General features: G+C 47.7%; 1 protein-coding gene and 1 pseudogene across 3 annotated transcripts in view; both read right to left on the minus strand.

Moving 5' to 3' along the window:
• Positions 1-1,117: 1,117 nt before the first annotated feature.
• Positions 1,118-14,062, minus strand: LOC144721460 (hexokinase-2-like). Of its 2 annotated transcripts, XM_078599084.1 has the most exons (18): positions 13,768-14,062; positions 11,276-11,438; positions 9,691-9,842; positions 9,340-9,459; positions 9,098-9,193; positions 8,875-8,974; positions 8,156-8,339; positions 7,879-8,034; positions 7,409-7,642; positions 6,536-6,840; positions 6,166-6,314; positions 5,420-5,539; positions 4,097-4,192; positions 3,793-3,892; positions 3,338-3,554; positions 3,081-3,236; positions 2,431-2,664; positions 1,118-2,049 (listed from the first exon to the last, which is right to left on the minus strand). In XM_078599084.1, exons 1-18 carry the CDS (start codon positions 13,774-13,776, stop codon positions 1,905-1,907), a joined length of 2,736 nt encoding a protein of 911 aa, XP_078455210.1. In that variant the 5' UTR covers positions 13,777-14,062; the 3' UTR covers positions 1,118-1,904. The 2 variants fall into 2 exon arrangements, with proteins under 2 accessions (XP_078455210.1, XP_078455211.1); XM_078599085.1 differs by lacking the exons at positions 1,118-2,049; positions 2,431-2,664; positions 3,081-3,236; positions 3,793-3,892 and having other exon boundaries at positions 3,388-3,554; positions 13,768-14,015.
• Positions 14,063-21,623: 7,561 nt separating this feature from the next.
• Positions 21,624-22,825, minus strand: part of LOC144721464 (hexokinase-2-like) — a 29,327-nt pseudogene continuing 28,125 nt past the window's right edge. Inside the window, exon 19 of the transcript XR_013585913.1 lies at positions 21,624-22,494. The product of XR_013585913.1 is annotated as a hexokinase-2-like (transcript). The remainder of the gene's footprint in view (positions 22,495-22,825) is intronic.

Genomic DNA, 22,825 nt, shown 5'->3' on the forward strand with positions numbered 1-22,825 from the left:
CCTTCCAGCAGGACCTGGGGGTGATGTCATCCCCTAGCGCCCTCCTGGTGTCTGGGGTCTGCACCTCTGGTCATGCCGTTCCATAGGGGTTACCGTTGGGCCCTGTGGGCCATAGTCCTTGAATACTGGGGCTCAGGCCCTCTCCTGCCCCCTATTGGCACGTGTCCGATACCACCGGCTAACAGCATGGGAGATGCACAATAATATCTGTACAAGTGTATGGACAGGTATCACTCCGCTGAGGGGGGGGGGGGGGGAGTGCGTGAGTAGGTTGATTGACAGGTGTCACTCAGCTGGGGGGGGGGGAGTGAGTAGGTTGATTGACAGGTATCACTCAGCTGGGGGGGGGGGGAGTGAGTAGGTTGATTGACAGGTATCACTCAACTGGGGGGGTGGGGAGTGAGTAGGTTGATTGATAGATGCCACTAATTTGGGGTGGCGGGCCACTGACTAGCCATGAAGGCCAGTGGGGGAATGCTCAGCCTCAGGGGAGCACTGGGAGGAATTGGCCAAACACCCCTGTGCAAGACCCTCCGGAAAAAGTCTCAAAACTCAGTGAGCCTAAAGGATATTATTACTTCCAGGGTAAAAAAAAACCACGTGATTTCATCCTAAAGGTTGTCAAACAAATGTGCCAATAACCTAAAATGTCACTCAGTTCATGTACAATCCCTCCCAGAGCCTTCAGTCGTGTCTCCTTATTGGTATTAACGATTCCATTTGCGCCTCCACGTTACTGTAATACCCTTGCCACTCATTTAGCGTGGTTCCCTCCCTTCACTCCCCCGCTCTACTTCCCTATTAAACCAAAACACAGAGCATACTTGCACCTGTACCCTCTTGATCACACGTGTTTACAGTTTTTTTCGATTCGTGTGTGACACTTTTAGACAAATATAGAGCCTACATACCCAACTTTTCACATTACACTTGCACTGGTTTTTGACTTGTGTTTTGTTTACAACCGTTAAATAACTCGTTTGTTTTGAAATAATCTTTGCAATATTGCCGTTTTTGTCTTTGTATTGTTGTTGCTTAGCTCGCTCAGCACGGATCACCCTTGTAAAACGGGATCATCTGCGTAACAAATAAAATAAACTTAACGCGAAAGCGGCTGTATGCTTGACACAGAAATAATTGTATTCTCACAGGAGCGCACAACATAACACCAATACAGTGAGCATGTCTGGAGTCGACCACACACAAATACTCCAACTCGAGTGTGCAGGGCTTAATTTCAAGCCAGGTCTGTCCGGGTTGCTGACCCACAATAAAATTACACCCACCACATGCAGTATGCCTCTCGCTTTGGGTATGCCATTAATGGCGTGCCACCTACTCAAGTCTACCGGCGACCCAGAACATATTGCGTGAGAAATTAAGCTGACTCAGTAATGCACCTGTATTCTAGCTCTTTTAGTGTCGACCAAACTTGTCTCGGCGGCTTAGCACCAGCACACGAGACAGGATACCGCTACTGCACAGTGACACTACAAAATTACAGGCATGCACACAAACAGTGCCGTGTCGCCGTCAGTAGTGTTAAACACGGGCAGTGATGCATGACACAGGGCACAAGGGGTGAGAGGCAACACCTGGCAGGAGGTCACGAACGTGGGAATGCCTACAATAACTTCCACAGTGAACGGTTTTAAAGGAGTAGGATGGGGACAAGGACATGGAAAGAGGAAGACAGACATCATACATTCAAGAAACAACAGTTGCCACGAAACGTGGTTCGCGTATTGTGAGAAAATGTGCTTATTAACAACCAAGAAAACATTCTACACCATTTATCTAACTGTGCTCTTAGTGAGGGGTGAGACTAAACAGCTGACATTAAGGTTAATGGGCACTGCAGTCAGTGAGCCCAGGGCCCAGCTCCAAGCGTGGGCAGCCCCAGCCTACTCGCAGGCCTTGGCGTCCTGGCTCAGCCCGGACGCTACGATGAGCGCTGCCCCTTTTCCACTACCGTCTTCCGAGATGCGGAATGTGAGCACGCAACGATGCGCCAGCTCCCGAACCGTCTCCTGCATCACGCGTGAGAAGCTGCGAACACACAAACGCAAACATGCTAATTCTCCAGCCATTATAACTACCCCCTATAGTGGAGGTCTCGTTCAGTCAGGCTCTGAGTTTTCTTGTTGAACACAGTGAAAGTTTAAGTCATTGCATCCTTCCTGGTTGGGCAAGTGTAGGGCTGCCACCTTTTCCACGGACCAAATCCGGATGTATTTCTCAGTCGACCTACGCCTATAAAAAGTGTACAGTTTGCAGTACTATAATAAAATTTAACACAATACCATCAGATCAGGTACAAATAAATTATTGCCAACCAAACTACAAATTAAAATTCCAGAATGGTTTGGGTCAAACCCATCGAGGAGGCAATCCTCGATGAAAGATCATGCCCCATTGGCGGGGCCTTACCTGGGGTGCAGCTTGTACATGGTGCCATCCACGCCCACTGTCAGCTTCAGCTGCTGCACGCCGCGGCCCTCTCTCATTTTGTCCACCACAGCTGCCATGGCGGCACCACAGAGCTGGGCGGCACGGCGTGATACCACTTGGCAAACCTCCTTCACCACCAGACTATCGTCGCATGTCGAGTCTAATCCCAGCTGTCGTAAGATCGAGCGCACCTCCAGCAGAGCCAGCCTGTCACTGGATTACATTTGGAAAATACCACATCATATACCGTGGCAACAGTGCCGGCCACACCGTCCACTGCAATAATCACATCCAACTGCAACATTGTGCATATCAGTCACCGCCGAACCCCAACACACCATCCAACTCATTCACTACGTCAATCCACACCATTTGGAACATCAACCATACCACCCACTGCATCAGTCATATCCAGTGTATCAACCATGTCAACGAAACCAACCCACTACGTCAACCATACCACACACCGCACCAGTAGCACTTTCTCTGTCTACCGAATGGTCGTTGATGTGACACAAAAAGGTCTTTGTATGTCAACACACAGCCATTGCATTTAAAATCAACTTGAAGCCAGTCACCTGTGAAATAGTCATTCCTAAAGACTGTCCACGTGAGGAGGAGGATGTTACCTCTCAATGTAGGACAGGAAGCGCGTCTCGAAGATGCCGGGTGTGCGCAGCCTCTCGGACACGACCCCACGGAATAGGAGGCCCAACTCGGTCAGGTCGATGAGGATGTTCCTCACAATCTCACCCAGGTACATCCCGCTCATCATCTTCTCAAACCTCAGGTAGACAAGGAAACATGACTATTCCCAACCCGTTCTTATTTAATTATGATATAACAGGGGACATTGATGGAGATAAGGTGTGTGCAGACTAGGTACCTCTGCTTGCCGGGATTGAGGGAAGACTTGTCCATGTTTCTGTCAATGTCAGTCCTCAAGTGTTCGAGTGAACCGTTGTCCCCAAAAGCTCCCAGCTCTACATTCATACACATGCGGGGGCCTTCCTCCCCCTCCCCGGGGCTGCCGATGCCTCCCTCCCCCTTCACCAGCTCCACTTTATCCAGCTCCTCCATGTAGCACACGTTACAACCCGTGCCTGTGGAAAAGAGACCGTGGGTTGCAGTGACTGACATGGAACCGATCAGTGGTATGGTCTGAGTGCACGTTTTGGTGGCCTAAGCCAGAAACTCATTCCATTCACAGCCAAATATGGGGAAGAAGATGCAATAGAACAGGTGAGCGTCTGGTGTTGTGGGACAAACTCCGAGGGCTGTAGCTGCAGATGGTTGGAGAGTGGGTGCAAGTACAAGTCACACACGTGGGGCTCCACGCACCGACTATGAGGGCTGCCTGGCAGTGCGGGCTTGTGTAGGCCACTGACATCATGGTAGCCACCGTGTCGTTTGTCAGCGTCACAGACTTAACCTCAAACTCCTGCAACAACCCACAGCAACCCCATTACATGTGGGAGAGGCACAGCATGTCTACAGTGCACGCAGAGCATGTGCAGGGCGTGTGCAGGGTGAGTGAACATTGTGTGCAGGTTGCATGCAGGATGTGTGCATGGTGTACGCGAAGCATATGCAGGGCATGTGCAGTGTGTGCCAGATATGTGCAGGGTGTGTGCAGGGTGCTCACATTGCGCCGAGCAATGGCCTCCTTAAGCAATGTCACCACATCTTCTCCCTCACATCCTGAAGCGCCAAACATTTTGGTCCATTCTATCAGCTGTCCCTGCCCACACAGAATCAACAGCATCATGGCCCAACATGGCACAGCATGGTGGTGTGATGCACTGTTATGTGGTGTATCGCTTTGATGATGGCTCCTTCAAATTTTTGAATCAGGAATTGAATCATTGTATGTTGTATGGTCTGTTCTGCATGACCACAGTCACACACCAGAGACTTTTTAATTCACTATTTGTGCATGAAGAATCTGCATCTGCCATGGATTGCACAGATGCGTTTCGCAGAAGATCAAAGTCAAGGATCTTCTGCATCAGATCTTCTACGAGTTGTTTGCGACTTCTTGCAAGTGTAGTGAAATCGTGAGATGTCACTGTGTGGTGCCGGCCCGAGAGAGGCACGGCGTGCGGTGTAGCAACATTGCGGACACCACTAAGATGTGGGTGCAGTACCGGCCCTAAAGGAGCTCAGTGAGCGCTGACTGACAGTGCTGGATGGCACCACGCTCTGCGTGCAGTGCCGGCTCCTACAGGATAGGGTGCGGGAGTGCCGGCCATGGGAATGGGGTTACTAAGGGCCGTGGCACTCTGGTTGACCCCAGAGGACACGTGACCAGTTAAGTCTACACGGGGCTCCCAAGTGGGGGCTAGAGGTGGTCACGTGTCAGGGTCGAGATCCTGCTCGAGGATTCTAGAAGGTGGTCGTGGCTATGGGCGGAGCCGGCCACGCCACAGAGGATATAAGCCGGGTCCCCCAGAGGGACCGGCTGCTATTGTTCATCCTGAAGAAATCTACATTCTACATTCTACGTCCTACAGAGTCTCCAACACGTGGACCTGGACCCAAGCTGTGGTCCGGTCCGTTGTAGCTAGTCACGGTGTAGTTAGTGTAGTAGGCCTGATGGTCCACCACCATAGGTTGTTATCCTGTTAAGGGGCAGTTACCCCTTGTGTTGGTGTTAATAAATGTGTTGCCTCCAAAGAGTACGTCTGCGACTCAGTTGAATTCACTACACAAGCATTACCAGGGTCAAATTTGCACTGCTAAAGGTTAAGCGCGTGGGTTCTGAAGGGATTGCGTGACTTCAAGTGGTGATGATGGACGTTGAGATAAATAGCCCATTCATTTCTAATGAGTTCAAGGGATCTTATGAAGCAAACGCCGCATATTTTATGGTAAATATACACCGCAGTATTTACCAGGGCAGCGTGCCATATTCAAACCACGAACCTCGGCAACACGCAGCCAACACGCTACTGCTGGTCAATGTTACCTCCCCAAGTGAGCCCTGCCGGCAGGGGAATGAGAAGATGAGCCCCACGTGGATGGAACGGCCGCTCCGGCCACTCTCCCGCAGCAGCTCTCCCGCACACTCTGCCAAGTGGTCGAACAGCTGGAGAGTGAAGCGTACATGCCAGCGTCAGAGCCACAGGCAACATAGACTTGCACCGGTTAGCACACGTCATGGGTGTTTACCATGATATGGGGAAATTATGGTGCGGCATGTCACAATATTGTACACACATTTATAATTATATACAAGTAACTACATTGCCTAATCAGCTCGTGTGCAGTTGTTAGATGGATTGTTTCATCGTAAGACCATGAGAGGTGGCGACGGCGTGTGGAGGCATTCATCCAACAGTGGAGGCATTCATCCAACAGTGGATTGATCAGGGCTGATGATAACTTACATTGGACCCAAGAAGCATTTTTAGAAGAGATATCAGGTGAGATGCAGACAGCTGGCTTTTCAGTCAGCTCTGAAGCCCTGCCTGCCAAAATATTGAGTCTTACCTCCCAACAGAATATACAATTTCTGTTGTCAAGAGTTGAATTCATTTTTCATATAAGGTGACAGGCTATTGACCCAGTGCCTTCATGTAGGACAGAGTAATATTACCCGCACTGAATTTTACCAAGATGAAAAAATTCTGCATATTAGCACTTCCAAACAGGTACATTTGCACTCAGACCTCAGAATCCTATGTTAATGTGAGCCAGGCGGATGCGCCAGACCTTCTCAGCAGTGCCCCGCTGTATGTTCTCGGGCACGGAGTAAATCTTTTTGAAGATGGAAGCCTCGCGCCGACCACCCCCTGGCAGCTTCACCAGCATCACGATGAAGTTCCCACCCCCGAGGTCCAGCGTCAGGAATTCTCCCTCCTCTGCCAGTGTGATGGGATGGAATGCAGCATTATTGGCAGAAGCTCATTACTGTGAACAAGCTTCACTCCGCAGAGGTGTCAGCAAAATTGACAATGCATCAATTAATCCTGCAGTGCTGAGCAGCTATGAAACATGGGCCACTACTTGCCAAGTAAAAGATTATGAAAAATGGTGTTTGAAATTGCAAACATTGCTGCCGCCATCTCCGTACACCACTCACCATTGCCATTGGGGATGGTGCGCACGTAGGAGGGAAGCATCTTTACAGAGGCTTCTTTGTGGCTCTCACATTTGAGTCCACGCTCCATCTCCTCGCGCAAATGACGCTTCACATCCTTCAGCACCTTGTGGTCCAGCTTGAGCGGTGCGAGCTTCTGATCAATCTGACGGCGCTGCTGCGCGAGCCGGTATGCCACGGCTGTCACCATAGCGGCACCCTTCCCACTGCCGTCTTCGGACAAGATGAAGTGAACCTCACATTCAGGAACGAGGAGCTTCAAGGCATCCTGGAGCCGTTGACTGAACCTACAGCCGGCACATGCAGCACAGGGAGGCCAACGAAGGGGTCAATTCCAGCACAGGGTCTTAACATGGGAGGTCAGTCATGCCAATCACAATGGCATCACTGTTCTGCATGTTTATTCGTGAGAAGCAACTCTAAAAAGTTGGTGAGTGCCGGTATCTGAGAGGGATTTCAGGATTTTGTGCCAAGACAGGATAAGCAATGCAGAAGTCTGGCAGGCAAGTTTTATATTTATGTGATTTGACAAAAACACTTGTGCTGGGTGAGACACATGTGCAGCATTGGTGAGGGACAACTGCTAATAGAGTAAGCCCACATGTGGGCATATTGTTGGGCAGATGTTGGAGGTCGCGTGTCTACGGTGCAACAGCTGCAGGATCTGCCAAACAATAGAAAGCATTGGCAAGGTGTCGTGGCATCACCAGCTTTGCCATGATGAAATCATGATCTATGCATGAGAGCAATTAAGTAACGACCATGAATCTTATGCTGTTGTGATAAAGCAAATAAATGTCAAAGCTCTGGCAGCATTATTGGTCGTTCGTGTGCATTGTGTCACAGTGCCCTCACTGAGGGTGCAGCTTGTAGACAGAGCCGTCCACACCCACGGTCGTCTGCAGCCGATCCTTGGCCTGGTTTTGCCGAATCCGTGTCACCACGGCAGCCAAGCCGGCGGCACACAGGTGGGCGGAACGAGTAGACACCAGGCAGCAGATCAGACAGGCGGCTTCACAGTCCTGCACTGAAACTTGCAGCCCCAAGTCCTTGAGGATCTTCTCTGCCTTCTCAAGCCCTACATTTTCCCTGGTGTGCCACAGCATAGCAAAATCACCTGTTAAAATCATCCTTATACCAGACTAAAATATTCAAATACACAAAAAACATCAGATGATCATATATCTGATATATAATCGATGTGTGATGCAATCCCAGCAATGAGTATTGCCTGCGCTACCTGGTCACGTGCCAATATTCACCAGCAGCACTAATGAAGCGATTTGCTTCATTAGTGCTGCTTAACCCAGGCCCAGGAGTCTCACTTTTCCATGGCAGACACGAAGCGCGTCTCGAATGATCCCTTGGTACCAAGCGCAGATGACACCTTTCCTCCAAAAAGCAGCTGCTCCTCCGTAAGCTTCACCAACACCAAGCGCACAATCTCACCCAAGTACATGCCGCTGATCATCTTCTCGTACCTGCTCAACCAACAGCACGCAACAGCACACCACCATGCTCCACTCTCACTGCCGTTTCATGACACGCCGGACAGTGTCGTAATGCAACCCAGCCAGTGCCGGTACCATGAGGGTGACATACAGCTGCTTGCCGGGGTTGAGAGAGTCGTGGTCGAGCTTGCGATCAAACTCGGTGAGCACGTCATCGAGCGCCCCATCGTCCCCGAAGGCGCCCCACTCTGTGTTGACGCACATGCGGCCCTCGTCGCCTTCCACCAGCTCCACGTTGCTCAGCTCCTCCATGTAGCACACGTTGGTGCCCGTGCCTACAGCAATCGCACAGCACACACAGACATACATGCCCGCACGTCGCTACATGTGTTTTTGGACAGTGAGGCGTTGATCAGCATCATGTCTTTGCTGATGTCGGAGTTGGCGAATAAGCCAGTGAAAGGCTTCAGGAGTAAGCTGGTGAGATTGATGACCATAGTCACACCGTGGCCTATTCTAGATTGCCAATTGGTGTGAAAGATAGCCGCATCTGCCATATGATGTTATGATTTTGTTCCAGACCACTGTGTGGGATGAACTGAAACCAGGAAGGTCTACTGAGGGGTTGGAGATTTAGTGCTCTTTAAGGACATTTGCCTCAGGATTAAATGAGGGCACTTTTACAGTTTCCACTCAATCCCAAAACGGTTTGAGGAACAAAAGCCTTATGATGCTCTGAAAGTCCGCATCTCTACTGGAACCTCAGTTGTGGTCTGAGATGTGTACATTGCTCGAAAATGCGAGCATGGTGCATGGAGTGTGGTGGTAACTTCCGCCAGAGTCGTGTTGACAAGTGTGTGTGAGACTTGCCGACAATGAGGCCGACTTCACAACGTTGGTCATCGTATCCGCATGTCATCATGGTGCCCACGGTATCATTCACCACAGCCACTACGTCTATGTCAAAGTCCTGTAAGGATATAGTCACGCATCATCGTACATTAATTCATGACACTACATGGCAGAACAGAACATACCACCGCATGTTACACCTGCACGGCATTCATGCTTCCTGTCGCCAGGCTCCACCCACCCCACGACGCTTGATGGCCTCCCGCAGCAGCTGAACAATGTCACGGCCCTCCACACCACTCGTCTTGAACCCCTTCGTCCAAGTCAGCAGTGTGCTCTGCCAAGGACATGACATCACAGATTAAACTGTTTTTCCACCTCGCATTATCAGGGAAGGCACGTTTGTATTGTGAGCCTGAATAGTGACAAACATGCCTTATATACCAACTCCAACCCCATATCACCTCCTCAACCCCACGGTACCTCATCCAACTTGGTCTGCTTGCAAGGAAAGGAGAACGTGAAGGCAAGGGGCAGCTTTTGGCTCTTGATGTTGCGTTTTTCCAGGAAGTCAGACAGACATTTGGCGATCAGGTCAAACAGCTGCACACACACACATTTGCAACATGTTGGTAAACGGTCAGCAGAGGAAGATGAGGAAACACGGGAGACCCCCAGAATATGATCGCCACAAATGAGAAGAGCATATACAGTGGTGTGATATTGTAATTGCAATGCAGCATCATCTACAGCCAGGAGAATGGAGTCCTTGGTGATCATTAACTAGCGGACTCTCTGGCAGCAGCACTCGTGACCCCCACTTGAGTTACCAACCTGCTCAGCGGTGCCAGCCATGGCCTCCTTGGGAATGACGTAGATCTCGTTCTCCATGAACACTTGCTGTTGGCCACTTTCGTCAGCAATCTTCACCCGTAGCACGCGGAAGTTGGTCCCTCCCAGGTCCAGAGCCAGGTATTCCCCCCGCTCTGCGAGCGTCGAAATGGCAGCACACGGGAACACCCAGTCACCCATCACCACACGCTGTACTCGTATGTTATACCAGGGACTTATTCGCTACCTCAAGCCGTAACAGTAACATGGTCACCGGAGAAAGATGAGGGTACGCAGAAGGAGGTTCCCAGGCTATGACAACAGTGTGTGGGTGTAGCCGGTGTGAGCTCACCTTTGATTAATCACACGTATGTTTGTACACTCTGCAGCATATGGGAACCGAAGACACCATTTTGTATTATATTTCACGGCTGTAATAGCTACGGGTAGCCAGGTGCAGTTTTTTTTATTTTAAGTGAATGCAATAGCAATCAGGGATTGGACCCCAAGCCTCACGTGCACTGTATCGGATTAGTTCCAATAATATATAACTTACACTGATATTACTTGAAAGTTAATCGACTGACAGGAACTAGGTAATGTTAATTGACTGTTGATTGAGTTATTGGTGGTTATGAAGATATGCACAATTAAGGCTTTAATATTAAAGTTAATTTCTATTAATTAAATACTCATAATAATTGGGTCTAAAATATTAACACTGGAGTTCAATCCCATTAACAAAGAGATTGAGCTGTGGTGTTGTGATGTGGAGGGTGTCTGTCACGATTAGAAGAATGAGATGTTCACTTTTTTTTTGTTGTATTATATTAGTTTGTCATTTTTTGTGGTGAGTTTTTTTATTATTAGAATTACGAGTGTTACTAACATGTTTATTTTGATCAATCCAATTCGAATCAATAGATATAACGAAGTTGGAAGATGATTAGAGTGTTTTTGTAATAGTTGAGAACATTTAGTGTTATTGTGTTGTGCTATTCATTGGGAAGGCACAAAATTGCTGACTTAGAGCTTAATTTTAACATTGAGCTAATGGGGTGAGCAGAATCGGTGTTTTTGCAGAGGTTACATGATACAAGAAAGAATAATTGTTTTATATGTTTGTTAGCAATATATGATTTATCTAATTTACGTATTAATATAATTAGATACAAAAATGTATTATTATTGATTTAAAATTGTATAAGTATGTATTGTTTCGTTTAAGTATTATCAGAAACTAGGAATTTTAGGAGGCATTATAGATGTTTTGGGAAGATGTTTGTATGTTAAATGTCATTCGATTTAAACGGCTGTTATAATTTAGATTTGGGTGGACTCCGTGCTGAGAGATTGATCTGCGGTGTTGTGGCATGGATGATGTGTTTGGTCACTATTGCAGATACGCAAATCCCCTTCAGTCACCCACTGCTCCAGAAAACAGAACACAACGCGGAGTACATACTCATCATCTCCAAACTTTATTATTTTTGTTGTTGTAGCAGACTGGCTACACGGGGTCTCAATAAATTCTTGCAAAAAATGATCAGTAACTCAATGGTGGCTGCAGCGATGGGTGTGTGTTCACCTGTGCCATCAGGCGTGGAGCGCACAAAAGACGGCAGCATCTTGATGGAAGCAGCGTCATGGGTCTGCTGGCCCAGGCCGGCATCCATGGCAGCTCGCATGCGCACCCTCACCTGGCACAGGATGTCATTCGACAACACCAGGCTCTGCAGCCGTACCTGCACCTGCACCACCACTTGAAATGTCAGCGTACTGCGCCCTTCATATAACACACATCTAACAGCACAGCCTCTGTAAATTGGCTATAAAATCCAGACATGAGCTAGTTACTCCATCTCACAAGTCATTGACTGAGAACGGGTGGTAGGGTTGACAATGGCTGGTCAAGCTTCAGTGTGGCACGAAAAAAGCGCCCTACCCCAGATTATTGTTTGAATTCGTGATTGAAACAATGTTTCTGGTACACAGATGCACGCAGACATCCACGACTGAGATGTGTGTAGTGTGTGAAAGTCTCAGCGGCAGATCGTGTGCAAGGCACGTGAATGCTCCAGGGGCAAGCTGTGTGCAGGGATTATGAATTCAATCTAGTTTCCAGTGCAGTCATTAATGTTCATCTTACCGGTGGCTAAGAACTTAGTTTTGTTGGGATGATTCCCAGGCCACCCTTAATGGTGTTGCATCTGAAGGTATTTTCGAAGTGAAATATTTTAATTCATTCATAAAATCACTTAACCTTGTTCTGACCTCTGCGGTGTTAAGGCTCCTGCACTGCCCCTCAGCCAAAATGCGAGCGGTCAGCACATTGCAACGGAGGAATTATAATGTGAACGAGCCAAGCAATGAGTGAACGAGTGGGTGAAAGAGCAATTAAATAGAATGATGGAGCAATTTATGAGCGAAGGAGTCGATCGTCTAAGGAGGTAATCGAGTGAGTGAAGGAGGTATGGGAATAAATTGAGTGAAGGAGGGTTGAATGAGCAAGTGGTTGAGTGAACAGAGGTGAGTGAAGAATGTGAGTGCGTGTGAGGCAGCTGTGAGTCGAGACGTCCATTTTCATTTTGTTTGGCAGCGTGTGGGGGGCATTGAGCCGCGTCTCGCTTTGCAGGATTAATCAACTCAATTTAATCGGAATCCAGAATATCTGGGCCAGGACCCTGCGGTGCCCACTCACTCATACACTCGCTCAATCCTTCAATCACTCCTTCACTCACAAAATCATTCAATCACTCCTTCGCTCCTTCAATTACAGTACTCACTCATTCACTCACAAAATCCTTCAGTCAGTCCTTCACTACACTCACAAAATCCTTCAATCAATCCTTCACTCCTTCAATCACTCACTACACTCACAAAATCATTCAGTCACTCAGTCCTTCACTCAGTCATTCGGTCCTACCCTCAGTGTCCTTAAAAAGACTTGATGTAACCCAGAGGCAATGTTTCATGTCTCAATGGATTCATTTAATATCCAAGTTAAATAAATAAGTACACATACAGTACAAAGGTTGTCTTTTATCACGACTGTCTTTTACGCTGTGAAAGACAATCCTTCACCCAGTCATTCACTCACTCCCTTATTCCTTCACCCTCCTGAAAAAATAGAGTCTTACTAAGACTCAGCGTGCGCCTCTTGTATAAACAGCTAATTTGCTATGTCCTCACTCTTACTATACCGCATCCACCCTCCCTCTCCCCGCCTGTATTCACGCATCGCCCGTGGCCTGCATGCTGAGAAGTGCTTCTTGGCGGCTGTTTGGCCTCGGGGGCCTCGGAGGGGGATCCCTGGGACACCCCCGTGGATGCTCCCACAGCAGGCAACCCCGCGCAGCGCGCCCCGGGGTCACCATGGAAACGCGCCCCCCGAGGTCACCATGAAAACGCGCCCCCCGGGGTCACCATGGAAACGCGGCACCCGGGGTCACCATGGCAACGCGGCCCCCAGGGTCACCATGGCAACGCGCCCCCCGGGGTCACCATGAAAACGCGGCACCCGGGGCCCTGGCGCGATGTCGCAATGCGTCCGTCTCAGTCGGGGGCGAGGTCCCCTCTCACAAGAATAATCTCTCTCGCAAGGGTCACGAGGATCGCGATTCACAAGGGGTCCGCTATCCAGAGGGTCCCAGGTTTCCACTCACGGGGCCCCAGGTCTCCTTTCACATGGGTCTCCTCTGCCAAGGGTCCCAGGTTCCCACTCACAGGGGTCCCAGGACCTCACTCTTAAGGGATCCCCTCACACGAGGGTTCCAGGTTTCCTCTCGCAGGGACGCTCTCACAGGGGCCCCAGTGTCCTGATTACAGGGGTCCCCCAGGTCTTCATTACCACCGTAACATGAAAATCCCCAGCCTTGCCATTGCAAGCGGCACGCACACACACCACAGCTGGCGAAGCAACACCGCACGAGCCATGTGCTACACCGCGTAAAACAGCACGCGACAGCCACAACACCACACACACGCGCGCACACAGCCACACACCCGCACTGCGGCTAAAACAACCGCACACCCACATCACCCACTCACGCCTCTCGTCTGTCGGGTTATCGCGCTCACCGCGGACATGGTGGCGCCTCCCCTGGCCTCCCGGGTCTCTGGAGCTTGGACAGCGCGCCCCTTGGACCCGATCCCACTGCTCTTGCCCTCGGAGAAGCGAGCAGCTTCGGCGACAGCGAGGGGTGAAGAGGAGTGATGTGGAATGAGGGGGTGACGAGGGGTTAGTGAGAGGAGATGGTGAGAGTGGGCTGACGAGCCACGGAATGTATCCCGGGGTCGTGGCGAGGAGCGCGGCGAAGGAACGAGTTGACCTCTCAACCACAACCCGAGCGTGAGCAGAGCGAGGAGCACTCCCCCCCCCCTCCTCCACTCCGCCCCCCCCCTCCTCCACTCCGCCCCCCCCCCTCCTCCAGTCCGTCCCCCTCCTCCAGTCCGTCCCACTCCTCCCCTCCCCTCCGTCATTTCCCTCCCATTCTAGCCCCCACCCCCTACCATTACCTATCCCCCTACATTCCCGTAGCCTGCTTCCTCTACTCCATCCTTCCTCCACGGATTCAATTTCTGCCCTCCCCCTGCACTCAGGTGAGGAGTATATGGCGCTACACCCCGCAGGACCCACATAGATTCGTCCAGACCTTGCTCCCCCCAAACCCGGGCCCCTCGACCTCCGGACCCTGTCCCCACCCAGGACGTCAAACCCCACCCCTCCCTACCTGTATTCTGCATTCCTGCGGTCAGGTGTCCCCTTGGCCAACGTTTGTTCCGATGACCTTCAATATGGGTCTCACGCTCGCCCGCCATAGCGCCCTCCACGTCGCTCGACATGACCAGGCACAGAGTTGCTCAAGAGTTTTATTGTCCCAGGTTCAACTCAAATTTCCCAGGCACCAAGTGTCCGGCACCGTCCTCACCCGTAAAGGTTAATCACAATTGCAAAACGAAAACATGCCTATAACTAGCTTATTCATGTACAAATATATATTCCGAAAAAAATACCGATTACCAATCCCAAGTTTCCAAGCAATGCCCAATTGGTTCAAGCATACCCAGCTTTGCTGATAATACAGTCAAAACGGGTCCATATTTTGCTTGATTTTAACCAATGCTGGGTCGTTAGTGGTTACAACTAAATATAAAAAAGCAGACTATGCCTCCATGTAAAAAATATTAAAGAATGTTTTACACATCCCACCAGCCATACAGCCTCCTGGGAGTACAGTATAAGTGACTGGAGATATTTAGAAATATGCGTTTACAGTATTTTACTGATATAAAATTCCACTTCGTTGAGCTATCATTTGTGACCAGGTCACTTTTGAAAAAGAGCTGTACAGCGCAATAAGCCTTACCTGATCAAAAAAAATGCCCGAGACCTTTGAGCCAAGAAATCTGTAACTCTGCTCTGTCTCTGTCAAAAGACCTGTGAGCCAATGATCTCTGCAACCTTGCATGGCCTACGACTTAGACCTGTGAGTTTGTCACCTATGCAATCCTGCACAACTTGCATCCTAGACCTGTGAGCCAACGCTCTCACCTATTTCCATGACTATGTGCTTGAGTACAGGAAGCCGTGACAGCGATCTGAGCCTCAAGCGTTGACCACACCTGTTATCGCAAGTACCTTGGATGCCCAAAACTCCCTTCGTCCTAAAGACTAGTTGACCCCATTTACTATAGGCCTCTCGGTCATGACCCAGCATTTTGGTAAATTTCCCAGATTAACCGGAACTCTTTTGGGAACTTTACCACAATTTCCTTTGCCTTAATTAGATATAGACTTCGACAAACTTTAATATGTTACTTGTACATTGGATTTCCTGTTCGAACTAGTACTGAATTGATCATGTTATAACCTAACCTAGTACTTTTGACTACAGTTAACTTACATCTTGCTTATTTGACTTGTGTTTTCTAATTGTCTTATAACACTTGGTATTCCATTGTGTAGTCCGTTGGTGTTTTTGGCAAACCAAAATTATTTATTTTCTCTTTGTCTTGACTTTTGCCCTGGATTCTGGTTATCTTGACAGGTCCATGGGCTCAAACAAATACAATAGAGACTTTGTATAAAATTTTATGTAATTTACTTTCTTTTGGACAGGGAGAAATTATGAGTTAAGGCTAAGATTACATCTCTATAAACCCACGCTGTGACTGGATTCCGTCCCGTGTGCATTTCAGAGTAAATTTGAGTTTGGACCTTTCAGAGATTCTCCAATTTCGACTTTTAGAGGCAATAGTCCAAGCTGACCCTCTGAATCACCCACCAATTCAAGCAACAATAGCTGCCACTAAACAATATGGTTCATATATTGTGAGCAAATCTGCTTATTAACAACCATATTGGTTAACGTCGACACCACTTATCTATATTCTCAGGTTTTTTCGGTAAAGTCACGGTAGGTAAAAACATTAAAATTAATGAAAGTAAAATAAAACAAAATAAAATTCACGACGTTTCGGAGGCAACACAAGTCTCCGTCATCAGGTGGGACCGTCACAGCCGAATTAGCTGCATCAAGTGAAGCAATGATTCAAGATGTAATCCCTTATAAGCAAGTTGAAGGGAGGTGGAGAGGGGGGGGGAGAGCTTATCAGGCTGTGGTAGCCAATGAATGGAAACGTATCGGGAGGGAGGAGGAGCGGTGATCAAAGACTGCACGCAGTGCTCAACACAATGAATGGAGACGTGTCGGGACGGAGGGCGAGCGGCGATCAAAGACTGCACGCAGTGCTCAACACAATGAATGGAGACGCGCCGGGACGGAGGGCGAGCGGTGATCAAAGACATCACGTAGTGCTCAACACAATGAATGGAAACGTGGCGAGCGGTGATCAAAGAACAATGAAGAGATTACTGTTAAACACTGTGGATGTTAACACTCGGTGAAGTAAATTAAAATAGTGCCTGTCAGATAAGATGGTCCAAAAAGTGTAATTAAGTCTTTTTTGCGTGGTTAATAACATCTTTCCAGTGATTACTGAGTTTGTACCCATCATCACGGTTGAAATTATGTCTGTGTTTGTATATTTGTATGGCTTCGTGTACAAACCTTTGATGGTAGCCCGGAGGTTTGCAGAGAACCTTGGTCTCGGAAAAGACAATTTCATGAGAGCCCGCCGAGTTGTAGCAATGATCGGCAACGGCCGAAGAATCAGTTCTGCCGTGTTTCAGATCTGACTTGTGCTCGCGGACACGATCAGCAACATGACGTTTTGTTTCTCCAATGTAGCAATCACCACAAATGCAACTCAATTTGTAGACTCCAGGATACTGTAAGTCAGGAACGACATCCTTCACAGATGGAATCAGATCACGGATTTTATGCACTGTACTGAATCGGACTTGGATCTTATGTTTGTTTAGAATTTTGGAGATCTTTTTGGTCACGCCTGCTATGTATGGTAACGTGATAGTTTTGGTCAGAGTTTCATGTGGTTGTTTCTGTGTGGTGGGAGAGACAGCTTGGCGGATAGTGCGGTCAGAGTATCCGTTCATCCTGAGGGCCCGATGTACATGTCTTAATTCATCAGTCAGGTGGTGTTGGTCAGAAATGCCATGGGCTCTGTGGTATAGCGTTTTGATGAGAGAATTCTTTTGAGATGGGTGGTGGTGAGAATCCGGTTTCAAGTTGGAATTTGTGTGGGTGGCTTTCCTGTAGACAGAATGTCCCAAGGATCCGTCAAGCCTCCTCTTAAACAGAATATCCAAGAATGGTAGTTTACCGTCTTTCTCCACTTCCATGGTGAATCTGATAGATGGGTGTCTAGAATTGATGTGGTCCAAGAAGTGGTTCAATGCTGGGAGGCCATGTGGCCAGATGACGAAAGTGTCATCCACATATCTCTTCCACAGGGAAGGACGCAGGGTGGATGTCTGGATGGCGTCTGATTCAAACTTTTCCATGAACATGTTGGCTATAACTGGTGACAAGGGGGAGCCCATAGGGGTACCCTCATTCTGTTTGTAGAAGGTGCCATTCCAGGTAAAATAGGTGTTGGTGAGGCAATGCCTAACCAGCGCAGGTACATCAGAATTCAATCCATGTTGGACTAAGTCCTCAATTATTGTTAGGGTGTCCGGTACTGGGACTTTGGTAAACAAAGATACTACATCAAAGCTGACGAGGATGTCATCAGAAGATAGCACCATGTCCTTAACCATAGAGACTAATTGGGTTGAGTTGAGTACTGCCGAAGAGGTCTTGCCTGTGAAGGGGAGCAGAGTATCTGATAGAAAACGGGCTAGTTTGTACGTCGGAGAGTTTATCGTCGACACGATGGGTCGTAGCGGGGTGCCTTCTTTATGGATTTTGGGAAGACCATAGAGTCTGGGAGGTCTTGCCGCCGATGGTTTTAGAGAGGGACGTTTGCTTGGTTCGATTAGGGAAGTCGAACTCGTGATGATACTGTTGGTTTTTGTCGTTAGGCTTTTAGTGGGATCGTTTTTAATTTTGGAGTAACTCCCATCATTAAGCAGGTCCAGGATTTTGTTGTTGTATGAATCTTTATCCATGATGACCGTGGCATTGCCCTTGTCTGCCGAGAGGATGACTATATCATCTCTCTTTTTTAAATTCGCGAGTTCAGAGCGTTCGTTTTTGCTGATGTTACTAGTGGGTTTCTTAGCATTCTTAAGAATAGTAGCTATTTCAGCTCTTGCTACATCCGCATGGATGTGTCCTATGCCTCTGAGGGCTACATCAATCTGAGAAATCATATCCTCTACTGGTATATATTTAGGGGTGACGGCGAAATTTAGTCCTTTGGCCAGTACCGTTTTTAGATTGTCAGAAATTGGAATGTTACTCTGATTAATCACGGTCTTGTTAACATCCAGCTTTGCGATGTGTGGCTCTGGTTTCTTTTTAGATAGGAGGTTGAATTTAGAAATCAGGTTAGCTTTGCATTTGGCTGACATTGAGTCAGCAGAAGCAGAAGTCATGTTATCAACGTGGTTCCAATCAGAAGGTGACATTTTTGTGTTAACATTAGATGTGTTTGTAAGAGAGTCTTGTCTAAATTATCGAGTTCAGATCGGAGTAACCTTATTCTCTCCGAGATTAGTGATAGGCTAGCTTTAAATAAGATCTGTTTGGAGTTCGGTGAGGACACAGCAGCGGATGTGAGTGTGAAAGCGATGGGTATTACCTTGTTATCGCGGCATCTCTTGAGGAAGGCCAGCGTCTCGAGAAGCTGTGACTTCTTGTCTCGTTGTCTGTTAAAAACTCTAACAGATAGGTGGAATTCCTCCCCGTAGAGGGCATTAATTCTAGATTTGAAGCTTTCGTGACTGCAATGATTCATATTCTCAGGTTTTTTCGGTAAAGTCACGGTAGGTAAAAACATTAAAATTAATGAAAGTAAAATAAAACAAAACAAAATAAAATTCACGACGTTTCGGAGGCAACACAAGTCTCCGTCATCAGGTGGGACCGTCACAGCCGAATTAGCTGCATCAAGTGAAGCAATGATTTTGTTTTATTTTACTTTCATTAATTTTAATGTTTTTACCTACCGTGACTTTACCGAAAAAACCTGAGAATATGAATCATTGCAGTCACGAAAGCTTCAAATCTAGAATTAATGCCCTCTACGGGGAGGAATTCCACCTATCTGTTAGAGTTTTTAACAGACAACGAGACAAGAAGTCACAGCTTCTCGAGACGCTGGCCTTCCTCAAGAGATGCCGCGATAACAAGGTAATACCCATCGCTTTCACACTCACATCCGCTGCTGTGTCCTCACCGAACTCCAAACAGATCTTATTTAAAGCTAGCCTATCACTAATCTCGGAGAGAATAAGGTTACTCCGATCTGAACTCGATAATTTAGACAAGACTATCTTACAAACACATCTAATGTTAACACAAAAAATGTCACCTTCTGATTGGAACCACGTTGATAACATGACTTCTGCTTCTGCTGACTCAATGTCAGCCAAATGCAAAGCTAACCTGATTTCTAAATTCAACCTCCTATCTAAAAAGAAACCAGAGCCACACATCGCAAAGCTGGATGTTAACAAGACCGTGATTAATCAGAGTAACATTCCAATTTCTGACAATCTAAAAACGGTACTGGCCAAAGGACTAAATTTCGCCGTCACCCCTAAATATATACCAGTAGAGGATATGATTTCTCAGATTGATGTAGCCCTCAGAGGCATAGGACACATCCATGCGGATGTAGCAAGAGCTGAAATAGCTACTATTCTTAAGAATGCTAAGAAACCCACTAGTAACATCAGCAAAAACGAACGCTCTGAACTCGCGAATTTAAAAAAGAGAGATGATATAGTCATCCTCTCGGCAGACAAGGGCAATGCCACGGTCATCATGGATAAAGATTCATACAACAACAAAATCCTGGACCTGCTTAATGATGGGAGTTACTCCAAAATTAAAAACGATCCCACTAAAAGCCTAACGACAAAAACCAACAGTATCATCACGAGTTCGACTTCCCTAATCGAACCAAGCAAACGTCCCTCTCTAAAACCATCGGCGGCAAGACCTCCCAGACTCTATGGTCTTCCCAAAATCCATAAAGAAGGCACCCCGCTACGACCCATCGTGTCGACGATAAACTCTCCGACGTACAAACTAGCCCGTTTTCTATCAGATACTCTGCTCCCCTTCACAGGCAAGACCTCTTCGGCAGTACTCAACTCAACCCAATTAGTCTCTATGGTTAAGGACATGGTGCTATCTTCTGATGACATCCTCGTCAGCTTTGATGTAGTATCTTTGTTTACCAAAGTCCCAGTACCGGACACCCTAACAATAATTGAGGACTTAGTCCAACATGGATTGAATTCTGATGTACCTGCGCTGGTTAGGCATTGCCTCACCAACACCTATTTTACCTGGAATGGCACCTTCTACAAACAGAATGAGGGTACCCCTATAGGCTCCCCCTTGTCACCAGTTATAGCCAACATGTTCATGGAAAAGTTTGAATCAGACGCCATCCAGACATCCACCCTGCGTCCTTCCCTGTGGAAGAGATATGTGGATGACACTTTCGTCATCTGGCCACATGGCCTCCCAGCATTGAACCACTTCTTGGACCACATCAATTCTAGACACCCATCTATCAGATTCACCATGGAAGTGGAGAAAGACGGTAAACTACCATTCTTGGATATTCTGTTTAAGAGGAGGCTTGACGGATCCTTGGGACATTCTGTCTACAGGAAAGCCACCCACACAAATTCCTACTTGAAACCGGATTCTCACCACCACCCATCTCAAAAGAATTCTCTCATCAAAACGCTATACCACAGAGCCCATGGCATTTCTGACCAACACCACCTGACTGATGAATTAAGACATGTACATCGGGCCCTCAGGATGAACGGATACTCTGACCGCACTATCCGCCAAGCTGTCTCTCCCACCACACAGAAACAACCACATGAAACTCTGACCAAAACTATCACGTTACCATACATAGCAGGCGTGACCAAAAAGATCTCCAAAATTCTAAACAAACATAAGATCCAAGTCCGATTCAGTACAGTGCATAAAATCCGTGATCTGATTCCATCTGTGAAGGATGTCGTTCCTGACTTACAGTATCCTGGAGTCTACAAATTGAGTTGCATTTGTGGTGATTGCTACATTGGAGAAACAAAACGTCATGTTGCTGATCGTGTCCGCGAGCACAAGTCAGATCTGAAACACGGCAGAACTGATTCTTCGGCCGTTGCCGATCATTGCTACAACTCGGCGGGCTCTCATGAAATTGTCTTTTCCGAGACCAAGGTTCTCTGCAAACCTCCGGGCTACCATCAAAGGTTTGTACACGAAGCCATACAAATATACAAACACAGACATAATTTCAACCGTGATGATGGGTACAAACTCAGTAATCACTGGAAAGATGTTATTAACCACGCAAAAAAGACTTAATTACACTTTTTGGACCATCTTATCTGACAGGCACTATTTTAATTTACTTCACCGAGTGTTAACATCCACAGTGTTTAACAGTAATCTCTTCATTGTTCTTTGATCACCGCTCGCCACGTTTCCATTCATTGTGTTGAGCACTACGTGATGTCTTTGATCACCGCTCGCCCTCCGTCCCGGCGCGTCTCCATTCATTGTGTTGAGCACTGCGTGCAGTCTTTGATCGCCGCTCGCCCTCCGTCCCGACACGTCTCCATTCATTGTGTTGAGCACTGCGTGCAGTCTTTGATCACCGCTCCTCCTCCCTCCCGATACGTTTCCATTCATTGGCTACCACAGCCTGATAAGCTCTCCCCCCCCCCTCTCCACCTCCCTTCAACTTGCTTATAAGGGATTACATCTTGAATCATTGCTTCACTTGATGCAGCTAATTCGGCTGTGACGGTCCCACCTGATGACGGAGACTTGTGTTGCCTCCGAAACGTCGTGAATTTTATTTTGTTTTGTTTTATTTTACTTTCATTAATTTTAATGTTTTTACCTACCGTGACTTTACCGAAAAAACCTGAGAATATGAATCATTGCAGTCACGAAAGCTTCAAATCTAGAACCACTTATCTAACTGTGATCTTGGCGAGGTGTGAGACTTAAAAAGTTGGCATTAAGGTTAAAGGTCACTGCAGTCGCTCCGCCCAGGGCCCAGCTCCAACTGCAGGTGGCCCAAGCCTACTCTCATGCCTGGCTGCCCTGGCTCAGCCTGGACGCTGCGATGAGTGCTGCCCCTTCTCCACAACCGTCTTCCGAGATGCAAAATGTGAGCACGCAGTGGGGCGCCAGCTCTTGCACCGTCTTCTGCATCACGCGTGAAAAACTGCGCCCGCAGATACACATGCTAGTTTTACAACCATCACAGGCACCCCCTCTAAAGTATCTGACTTTCTCTGATGAACACAGTGAATGTTTAAAGTCACTGCAGCCTTCCTGAGTGACATTCTCTATATAGTACAAGTAAAGTTGCCACCTTTTCAAGTCCAAACCGTGGCATACTCAACCAATCTAGGCCAAGCACAACTGCAGCATTCTGTAATGAAATTAAGTACATTACTGCCAAATATTGATACAACTAAATTCTTGCCACCAGAACAAAGATGCCAATTCCAGAACTGTCCGGGTCAAACCAGGTCATACCTGGAAAGGTGGCA

Source organism: Lampetra planeri, chromosome 12, assembly GCF_965212315.1.
Source record: "Lampetra planeri chromosome 12, kcLamPlan1.2.h2, whole genome shotgun sequence".
NCBI classification, from domain to species: domain Eukaryota; kingdom Metazoa; phylum Chordata; class Hyperoartia; order Petromyzontiformes; family Petromyzontidae; genus Lampetra; species Lampetra planeri.